Below are 12,388 nucleotides of genomic sequence, written 5' to 3' on the forward strand. Positions count from 1 at the left end.
AAATTAAATAGCTTAGCCCATTCAATAAACTTTACTGTTGAGTTTGAAGAAAATAACTCATTGCCTTTTCTAGATGTTTTAATTATTAAGGGTAATAATGAATTCAAATTTAAAATTTACAGAAAACCTACAAATAACTGTTCCTATGTCCACTATTATTCCGCGCATCAAGATAGAGTCAAACTGTCTGTTTTCTCATCAATGTTTCTGAGAGCTTTACGAATTTGTAGTCCTGAGTTCATTGATGAGGAAATATCCAAAATTTATGAAATAGGTAATGATTTAAAATACCCAAGAAATGTAATTGATAAATCTTTTAAAGTTGCCAGAAATACTTTTTACAATCCAAAAAGGGACAACCAGCCTTATTCAAATAAAAATATGTTGGTTCTCCCTTACCATGAAAACTTGGTTGATATGCCTTCTCTTCTTAAGACTTTTAATATTAAAGTTGTATTCAAAAATCTCGATACAGTAAAAAAACTTTTGATAAAGAATTCCCCCCAAAATGCTGATGGATGTGTCTATAAGATTCCTTGTAAAATTTGCGATAAAGTTTATTACGGTCAAACTGGTAAAAATCTCGAACTAAGATTAAAACAACATAAATATAGCATTAGAACTGGACAAGATTCCAATGCTCTATTTATTCATGTAAGAGATTTTAACCATCCAATTGATTTTCAAAAAGTTGAGAAAGTAGTATCAAGCAAGTCCATGGTCGACAGGAATATAATTGAATCTTGTTTCATAAAAAGCAGTTTTGACAATAATATGAATATTTCCTTTGGTTTATATAAATTAGATCCATTTATAATTAATAGAATTTGGGAAGAATTTAATAATACACTGGACAAATAATCTTTAAAATTTCTTATTTCTTGGGTAGAATAGTTTGTGGGGTGAGTTGTGCCAAGGACCTTTCCAAGTTGGCTCGCCGCGCGTCACGTGTTTAAACCGTTGTGGGATCTGATAGTGAGGTGCCGACCAGACCCCTTATATAGCTTCCTTGGATGCTTTACTTTCATAGTTCCTTGATAATGTGAGTAGTCATGAAAGCGCTTGGAATTTCTCTATTCTTTCAGAGTGGTTGTTTTGCATATATATATATATATATATATATAATATATATATATATATATATATATATATATATATATATATAGATATATATATATATATATATATATATATATATGTGGCAGATGTTGCAAGTGTATGGTGTAGGAGGTAGGTTACTGAAAGCAGTGAAGAGTTTTTACGAGGATAGTGAGGCTCAAGTTAGAGTATGTAGGAAAGATGGAAATTTTTTCCCAGTAAAAGTAGGCCTTAGACAAGGATGTGTGATGTCACCGTGGTTGTTTAATATATTTATAGATGGGGTTGTAAGAGAAGTAAATGCGAGGGTCTTGGCAAGAGGCGTGGAGTTAAAAGATAAAGAATCACACACAAAGTGGGAGTTGTCACAGCTGCTCTTTGCTGATGACACTGTGCTCTTGGGAGATTCTGAAGAGAAGTTGCAGAGATTGGTGGATGAATTTGGTAGGGTGTGCAAAAGAAGAAAATTAAAGGTGAATACAGGAAAGAGTAAGGTTATGAGGATAACAAAAAGATTAGGTGATGAAAGATTGAATATCAGATTGGAGGGAGAGAGTATGGAGGAGGTGAACGTATTCAGATATTTGGGAGTGGACGTGTCAGCGGATGGGTCTATGAAAGATGAGGTGAATCATAGAATTGATGAGGGAAAAAGAGTGAGTGGTGCACTTAGGAGTCTGTGGAGACAAAGAACTTTGTCCTTGGAGGCAAAGAGGGGAATGTATGAGAGTATAGTTTTACCAACGCTCTTATATGGGTGTGAAGCGTGGGTGATGAATGTTGCAGCGAGGAGAAGGCTGGAGGCAGTGGAGATGTCATGTCTGAGGGCAATGTGTGGTGTGAATATAATGCAGAGAATTCGTAGTTTGGAAGTTAGGAGGAGGTGCGGGATTACCAAAACTGTTGTCCAGAGGGCTGAGGAAGGGTTGTTGAGGTGGTTCGGACATGTAGAGAGAATGGAGCGAAACAGAATGACTTCAAGAGTGTATCAGTCTGTAGTGGAAGGAAGGCGGGGTAGGGGTCGGCCTAGGAAGGGTTGGAGGGAGGGGGTAAAGGAGGTTTTGTGTGCGAGGGGCTTGGACTTCCAGCAGGCATGCGTGAGCGTGTTTGATAGGAGTGAATGGAGACAAATGGTTTTTAATACTTGACGTGCTGTTGGAGTGTGAGCAAAGTAACATTTATGAAGGGATTCAGGGAAACCGGCAGGCCGGACTTGAGTCCTGGAGATGGGAAGTACAGTGCCTGCACTCTGAAGGAGGGGTGTTAATGTTGCAGTTTAAAAACTGTAGTGTAAAGCACCCTTCTGGCAAGACAGTGATGGAGTGAATGATGGTGAAAGTTTTTCTTTTTCGGGCCACCCTGCCTTGGTGGGAATCGGCCGGTGTGATAATAATAAAAAAAATAAAAATATATATATATATATATGTATATATATATATATATATATATATATATATATATATATATATATATATATATATATATATATATATATATATATTTACACACACATACATACATACATACATACATAAAAGAGGCGTTACAAGGTTCGTAGGGTTGAGTCCTGGCCTGCCACAGTTTGGTAAATGATTTAAAATAACTTGTTTTGTGATGTCATTAAAATACTTAACCTTACTCTAGAAGACGGGCAGTGGAACCAAGCTACACTTCCAGTCAGACTAGGAGGCATTGGTGTCTGCAAGTCATCACAGATTGAGCTACCTGCTTTTCTGTCCTCATGTATTGCATCCAGAGGGCTTGTAGCAGCGATTCTCCCTGAACATCTTAGGGACAGGATTGGAGTCCAGGACCAAAAGTTCATCGATGGAGCCACGATCTGGGATAATCTAACAGGCTCTGAAAACAGACCTGCTTCCCCAACAACTACAAACAGTCGCACTGGGATGGTCCAATAGTGGAAAATGTAGCCTCAACAATGTTTCAGAGTGCGTCAGGGAAGGATAGAGCTCGCGTCCTGGCAGTGAGAGCCCCTCATGCAGGGGACTTTCTGTTGGCTGTTCCCAACTCCAGCCTTGGCACACGCCTCGACCCACAGACCATTCGCATCGGTGTTGCCCTTCACTTTGCCACCCCTATTCTCGCCGAACACAGGTGTATTTGTGGCAGTGAAGCAGCAGACCGATTCGGGTACCATGAGGAGGTTAATAACATCAAGAGGAGTCTCACAACAGCCGGATGCCCAGCAGTAAGGGAGCCACCCCAGCTATGCAGATCTGATGGCAGCCAGAAGTGTCCAGATGGTATCACACTTCAAGCCTGGACAGATGGGAAGCAGGTGGTGTGGGACTATACATGTGCATCTACTTTGGCTGATACCTATCTCCAATGCACCAGGGAGGAAGGAGGGGCAGCTGCCAGCTTCAGGGAGTCCCAGAAGTCTAGAAAATATGGAGAACTTGCCTATGACTGTATGTTTGTTCCCATAGGCTCAGAGACCCTTGGCTCATGGGGAAAGAATGCATCTAAATTCCTTAAGGAGCTGGGAAAAAGACTCAACTGGGTAACTGGGGATCCCAGGGCAGCTAGTTTTCTGTTCCAGCGGCTCAGTGCGGCTGTTCAAAGGGGTAATGCCTGCTGTATTTTGGGCACACGCCCCAGCTCTGAGGAGCTGGATGAGAGTTTTCGCCTTATAATCGGTGATACACATGTAACAACATGTACCTTATATGCCACCTTTATATCAACAATGTATCTCTTAACCCTTTGAGGGTCCGTCCCGTAGATCTACGGCTTTACATTCAGGGTCCAAACCGTAGATCTACGTCATGAGCTCAGCTCACTCTGATAAACTGTGAGTGGTACATTTGGGCCTAGATATGAGAGAATACATCTATCTGGTATGTGTGTACCACATAAAACAGATCCTGCAGCACGCTGTGTATAATGAGAGAAAAAAAACTGAAATCATGATTTTTCGATTAAAACAGCGACTTTGCAGTGTTTTTTCGTATGTTTTTTATAGTTCTATTTGCGATTTCTTGGTCTCATTTGATAGAAGGGAAGACATATTACAGAAATAGAGATGATTTTGATTGGTTTTCGCAATGGAAATGGCTTGAAACTGAGCTCAAAGTAGCAGAAATGTTAAATTTTTGCCGATATTCAAGAGTAAACAAACGACCTCACACGTCTAATACACGCCAGCTGGTGGGTCTAATATGCATTCACAAATATGGTGATGATATTTATACAATTATTACAGTATTGCATAACAGTAAATCTTCTATTTTTTGGTGTGAATAAAAATTCATTATGCGAATAAAAAATAAAAATGGAATTCATTTGTAAAGCCTCAAAACATAACTAATGAACAGAGGAAATGTTAGTTTAGTTCCAGGAATACCTACATTGTTTATTCTGGACCCTATTTTGAAATTGGAATATTTTGAACTTTGTGTTAAATTGGCCAAATTAACAATTTCCAATCACTTTAATTTGTAGTTGAAACAGTTGACTTGGCGATTTCTTGTGCTCAATCGATAGAATAGAAGTAATACTAGTGAAATAGCTAAGAATTTGGTTGACTGGAATAATGTAATTGGCCTAAAATGGGAGTCAAAGTCGGCAAAATTGCCGATTCGTAAATATCGCTGACACATCAAAATTCGCGAGAGCATAATTTCGTCAATTTTCCATCAAATTTCGTACTTTTTGTTTTATTACCTTCACAAAAAGATTCTCTACCATTTCATAAGAAAAAATAACAAATTTTTTTTTTTAAATTTCTTGGACACTGGGCCATCACTTCAGATTTGGGCCTTGGACCCTGAAGGGGTTAAATCTTCTGTACCATATTATGTAATAAAATATTCCTATTGGTAAAAATAAAAAATAAAAGATGGGGTGGTAGGGGAAGTGGAATATTCAAACAGCTTCAGGAAGAAATGCAAATATTCTTCCTTGTAGCCTTTGTATCCACTTCTCCGAGGCTATGGGTCATACAATTTACACCAGAGGTGGACTCATATATATATATATATATATATATATATATATATATATATATATATATATATATATATATATATATATATATATATATATATATATATATATATATATATATATATGTGTATGTATGTCGTGCTGAATAGGCAGAACTTGCGATCTTGGCTTAAATAGCAACGCTCATCTTGCCATATAGGACAAGTGAAAATTTGTGTATGCAATAATTTCTCCAAAATCATTCTGAACCTAACGAAAAAAATATATTTCACTGTGTTTCTTTAGTATTAAATTGTTGTAAACAAATATAAAATATATTTAGTTAGGTTAGGCTAAAATAAATTGTTCTTGTTATAATAAGGTTAGGTAAGTTTTCTAAGTTCCTTTTGGTACAAAATTATAAATTTTTACATCAACATTAATGAAAAAAATAAATCTTTAAACTTATAAGAGAAAACTTTAGAAAGGACTTAATTTTAAATGAGTTCTTGCTAATTGACCAGTTTTACATATTCGGCACGACATATATATATATATATATATATATATATATATATATATATATATATATATATATATATATATATATATATATCTTTCAACAAACCGACCATGTCCCACCGAGGCAGGGTGGCCCAAAAAGAAAAACAAAAGTTTCTCATTTTAAATTTAGTAATTTATACAGGAGAAGGGATTACTAGCCCCTTGCTCCCAGCATTTTAGTCGCCTCTTACAACACGCATGACTTACGGAGGAAGAATTCTGTTCCACTTCCCCATGGAGATAAGAGGAAATAAACAAGAATAAGAACTACAAAGAAAATAGAAGAAAACCCAGAGGGGTGTGTATATGTATGCTTGTACATGTATGTGTAGTGTGACCTAAGTGTAAGTAGAAGTAGCAAGACGTACCTGAAATCTTGCGTGTTCATGAGACAGATGAAAGGACACCAGCAATCCTACCATCATGTAAAACAATTACAGGCTTTCGTTTCACACTCACTTGGCAGGACGGTAGTACCCCCATGGGTGGTTAGTGTCTACCAACCTACTACCTACATATATATATATATATATATATATATATATATATATATATATATATATATATATATATATATATATATATATATATATATATATATATATATATATATGTATGTATGTATATATATATGTATGTATGTATATATATATGTATGTATGTATATATATATGTATGTATGTATATATATATATATGTATGTATGTATATATATATATATGTATGTATGTATATATATATATATGTATGTATGTATATATATATATATGTATGTATATATATATATGTATGTATGTATATATATATGTATGTATATATATATATATATATATGTATATATATATATATATATATATATATATATATATGTTTGTATATATATATATATATTATTATATATATATATATATATATATATATATATATATATATATATATATATATTATGTATGTATATATATATTATGTAAATATATATATATATATATATATATATATGTATATATATATATATATATATATATATATATATATTATGTATATGTATATATATATATAATATATAATATATAATATATAGGGTTGTTGAGGTGGTTCGGACATGTAGAGAGAATGGAGCGAAACAGAATGACTTCAAGAGTGTATCAGTCTGTAGTGGAAGGAAGGCGGGGTAGGGGTCGGCCTAGGAAGGGTTGGAGGGAGGGGGTAAAGGAGGTTTTGTGTGCGAGGGGCTTGGACTTCCAGCAGGCATGCGTGAGCGTGTTTGATAGGAGTGAATGGAGACAAATGGTTTTTAATACTTGACGTGCTGTTGGAGTGTGAGCAAAGTAACATTTATGAAGGGATTCAGGGAAACCGGCAGGCCGGACTTGAGTCCTGGAGATGGGAAGTACAGTGCCTGCACTCTGAAGGAGGGGTGTTAATGTTGCAGTTTAAAAACTGTAGTGTAAAGCACCCTTCTGGCAAGACAGTGATGGAGTGAATGATGGTGAAAGTTTTTCTTTTTCGGGCCACCCTGCCTTGGTGGGAATCGGCCAGTGTGATAATAAAAAAAAATATATATATATATATATATAATATTTATTTATATATATATATATATATATATATATATATATATATATATATATATATATATATATATATATATATATATATGCAATAAGATCACAGTAAACAGGTGATTTCAGAATATGCAAAACAACCACTCTGAAAGAATAGAGAAATTCCAAGCGCTTTCGTGACTACTCATTTTCAACTGTTTGCACAGTAGTGTACTGTACAGTGTAATTAACAGAATAGAGGAAATCAGCTCTAATATATATTATTTAGGTATGCATACTGGTGAGAGAGCCTGTCGTAAGTCTTTGTCGTCAGTAAATGAGTATGTCGCTAAGTGAGGAGAGGCTGTATGTGTATGTAATGTGGGTCAGTTTTTTATTTAAATTTAATTTGTTTGAATGTATTTACCATAAGTGTGTGCTCAAGTGTTTTTTTTGGTATGGATCGCTGAATGTACTTTTGGCTCCAGTCCTTTTTAATTCTATAATTCCGTCCTTGCAATGCAAATTACATAAGAGTACAGTGGACCCCCGGTTTACGATCAGCTCCCAATGTGACCAATTATGTAAGTGTATTTATGTAAGTGCATTTGTATGTGTATGTTTGGGGGTCTGAAATGGACTAATCTAATTCACAATATTCCTTATGGGAACAAATTCGGTCAGTACTGGCACCTGAACATACTTCTGGAATGAAATAATATTGTAAACTGGGGGTCCACTGTAGTATAATGTATGAAGTTACAAAATTTAGGAAACAATTGATACAAACACATCTTCCTGAGGCTTTTCTATATGTGAAATATCTGCTGTTGTTTCCAATCCTGAGTAAGTTTGAAGATTACATAAGAATATTGCCTGACCTGTTCAGTCACCCTCTTATCTAATCCATGATCTCTTTCTGTGAAGTTGGCTATTAATCATTTTCTTATATTTCTAGCATACTAATTTTTAAGACTGTGTGTTAAACTCAAATCAGAATTCTATGAATTAACTGAAATTTTCAGATAATTGGACTCTTGAATGCCTTCACACCACAGAAGTCTTTGGATGAGTTTCAAGATGTGTACTTAGTAATGGAATTAATGGATGCTAACTTATGTCAAGTTATACAAATGGATCTCGACCATGAACGCATGTCATATTTACTCTACCAGATGCTGTGTGGTATCAAGCACCTCCATTCTGCCGGCATCATACATAGGGTTAGTTTAATTGTACTTTTACTCTTCCTAGACTTACCATTAAAGTTATTGCATACCAGAGAAAATTATAAATGTCTATAAATAACAAAAAAGGCACAATACCGTGACTGGAACAATACACAAATAACCCGCACATAGAAGAGAGGAGCTTACGATGATGTTTCGGTCCGACTTGGACCAGTGTGACTTTGTAAATGGTCCAGGTTGGACCAAAATGTTGTCTTAAGCTTCTCTCTTCTGTGTGTGGGTTATTTGTGTATTTTTTATGTCTCATTGTTAATTGGTACCTATGGCTGAGCTGTCCAGAGTTGCTAGTCTTTGTGGGTGTAAGTCTTTAGAGCAAGATAGCATTTCTGTTGTAACTGATGATGATAACTTTCTTGAATAAGTCACACAACCTTATATATTCTACTGCACATTTATAAATAGTATTGTTGAGGCTGCTGAAACATCCGAGTCTTTTAATACAAACATATTTGACATATTCATCTGGCATTCCTAACTTGTTTTCAGTTTCTTCAAAAGTAGTCTCCTTCAGTCTGTGTTGGCTTCATTCTTCTGAGGGATCATATGATTGGAGAACTCAGGAAGGCTGACTTATTACTTTCATTATAAAGACTTGCTTGTATGTTTGAGAGACATTTTGCCTTTCACGTGAAAAATTGACTTTCGTTCAACATAAAAATTTTTCTTTTAATAATGAATTGAGTATATGAGGATAAAATGGTGTAGTTTTAACCCTTTCAGGGTCCGTTCCATAGTTCTATGGCTTGGAGTTGTGGGCCCAAACCGTAGAACTACGCCAAAATTCTAGCAGCCTCAAATTTAGCTCAAGAAGGCTTGTAGGCATACATCTAAGGGAATGGGTCTGGGTTGTCAGTGTGTGCACTACAGTGGACCCCCGCATACCGTCGCCATCACATAATGTACAATCCGCATACCGCTCGCTTTTATCGCAAAAATTTTGCCTCGTATACCGCTCAAAAACCCGCTCACCACTCTTCGTCCGAGATGCGTCCAATGTGCGCCCTTAGCCAGCCTTACATGTGCCGCCGGTGGCATTGTTTACCAGCCAGCCTCCGCGGTAACATCCAAGCATACAATCGGAACATTTCGTATTATTACAGTGTTTTTGGTGATTTTATCTGCAAAATAAGTGACCATGGGCCCCAAGAAAGCTTCTAGTGCCAACCCTACAGCAATAAGGGTGAGAATTACTATAAAGATGAAGAAAAAGATCATTGATAAGTATGAAAGTGGAGTGCGTGTCTCCGAGCTGGCCAGGTTGTATAATAAACCTCAATCAACCATCGCTACTATTGGTGGTACCACCGTCAGCTGCTGCTGCACTGTCAGCTGCTGCTGCTGCTGTAGCACCGTCAGCTGCTGCTGCTGCTGTTGTACCACCGTCAGCTGCTGCTGCTGCTGTGGTACCGTCTGCTGTAGCATCGTCTGCTGCTGCTGTAGCACTGTCAGCTGCTACTGCTGCTGTACCACCGTCAGCTGCTGCTGCTGCTGCTGTACCACCGTCAGCTGCTGCTGCTGTACCACCATCAGCTGCTGCTGTAGTACCGTCTGCTGCTGCTGTAGCATCGTCTGCTGCTGCTGTAGCATTGTCTGCTGCTGCTGTAGCACTGTCAGCTGCTGCTGCTGCTGCTGTAGCACCGTTGTTGGTGTGGCTTATTGAGAATACCAAGAAACAATTAACCCCAGAGGATTTGCCACCCAGGATAACCCAAAAATGTCAGTGTCATCGAAGACTGTCTAACTTATTTCCATTGGGGTCCTTAATCTTGTCTCCCAGGATGCAACCCACACCAGTCAACTAACACCCAGGTGAACAGGGAAAAATGCCTGGAACTAGTGCTCATATTGGTGAATTTAAAGCCAGCAAAGGTTGGTTTGAGAGATTTAAGAATCGTAGTGGCATACACAGTGTGATAAGGCCTGTTCTGGAAGAAAATGCCAAAACAGGACCTACAGTACTCAGGAGGAAAAGGCACTCCCAGGACACAGTGTCTCATCAGTCATTGCTGCATCTTCAATAAAGGTAAGTGTCATTTATTCTTCAATAGTAGAGTAGTACATGCACAATATATATTGTGCATGTACTACTCTACTATTGTGCATGTATCCTTCTCTTTGTGTGTAGGAAAATGTATATTTCATGTGGTAAAATTTTTTTTTCATACTTTTGGGTGTCTTGCACGGATTAATTTGATTTCCATTATTTCTTATGGGGAAAATTCATTCGCATACCGATCATTTTGCATAACAATGAGCCCTCTTGCACGGATTAAAGTCGCTATGCGGGGGTCCACTGTATAGAAAAAATCTGGACGCTCGCATGGCATTGTGGGAACGCCACCAAAGTGGCTTTGTTCACCATGCCTGGCGGCAAGGAAGCTCTCACTCCCCTGGCAAATCCTGACTCTCCTCTTCCCAACTGATAGTTCTAAGACTGATGGAAGTGGATCTGAAGAGAAATTCTATGGTTCTGAATCATATGGTACATTGTACCATATGGTACAATGGTACCATATGGTACAATGGTGCCATATCATAGTGGTATATGGTACAATGTACAATATGGTACATTGTACCATATTGTACATTATACCATATGCTACATTGCACCATATGGTACAGGATACAGGGACCCTAATGGGAATATGTCTGACTTTTTTGGTTATCCTAGGTCTGCAAACGTATGCTGCTATGTATGATAATCTATGTAACTTTATTTGTGTATACCTAAATAAACTTATTTACGACGCCACATGTGTTTAAGTAAGTTTATTCAGGTGTACACAAATACAGTTACATAGATTATCATACATAAATCCTAGGATAACCCCAAAAAAGTCAGGGTGACTTATTTCCATGGGAATCCCTGTATCTGTACCTTATGGTGCCCTGTATTGTATGGTACCATGTGGTACCCTATACTGTATGGTACCATATGGTACCCTGTACTGTGTGGTACCATGTGGTACCCTGTACCATATGGTACCCTGTACTGTATGGTACCATGTGGTACCCTGTACTGTATGGTACCATGTGGTACCCTGTACTGTATGGTACCATGTGGTACCCTGTACCATATGGTACCCTGTACCATATGGTACCCTGTACCATATGATACCCTGTACCATATGGTACCCTGTACAATATGCTACCTTGCACCATATGGTATTCTGTACCATATAATACCCTGTACCATATGCTACAATGTACCATATGATGCCCTGTACCACATGGCCAGTAGGAGGTGTTGGTGCCACGAGGGACCGGCCAGGACTGAATGAGTGAGTGTGGGACACTGACTCAGCAGTTTCCAAGACAAAGTGCTTCGTCATCCACCTCAAGCAACATGTCCAGTAGCTGTACATATGTAAAAATATGTAATAGAACATTACTAATATACAACATGTTTGCATTTTTTGTTGTAAACAATAGTATTGTAAATTATATAATGAAAATATTAGTGCGGTTATTGTGTTGAATACGACAGTACCATATGGTACACTGTACCATAATGTATCATTGTATCATATGGTACAGTGTATCATAATGTATCATTGCACCATATGGTACCATTGCACCTTGTGGTATCATTGCACCATTTGGTACTATTGTACTATATGGTACCATTGTACCATATGGTACCATTGCATCATATGGTACCATTGCACCCTGTGGTACATTGTACCATATGGTACCATTGCACCCTATGGTACCATTGTACCAAATGGTACTATGTGATACTGTTGTATTCAACACAACCACACTAATATTTTCATCATTCTTTTGTTTACATTAAACTAGTGAAAGTTAAGACACTTGTGCAACATCTGGTTATCTTAATTGTAAACGTTTCACCATCCAGTGGCTTTATCAATACAAATTCTTGGACATAATTAGAAAACAGAAGAACTATACAGTGGACCCCCGCATAGCGAGTTTAATCCGTGCAAGAGGGCTGATTGTTATGCGAAATGTTCGGTATGC

General features: G+C 37.3%; 1 protein-coding gene across 1 annotated transcript in view; it reads left to right on the forward strand.

Annotated features, from left to right (window-relative positions):
• Nucleotides 1–12,388, forward strand: part of LOC128688052 (stress-activated protein kinase JNK-like) — a 1,031,745-nt gene that overhangs the window by 715,995 nt on the left and 303,362 nt on the right. The window contains 1 exon segment of the mRNA XM_070083800.1: nt 8,180–8,377. Within this exon segment, the coding sequence (XP_069939901.1) occupies nt 8,180–8,377 (198 nt within the window).

Source organism: Cherax quadricarinatus, chromosome 10 (genome assembly GCF_038502225.1).
Source record: "Cherax quadricarinatus isolate ZL_2023a chromosome 10, ASM3850222v1, whole genome shotgun sequence".
Lineage (NCBI taxonomy): Eukaryota > Metazoa > Arthropoda > Malacostraca > Decapoda > Parastacidae > Cherax > Cherax quadricarinatus.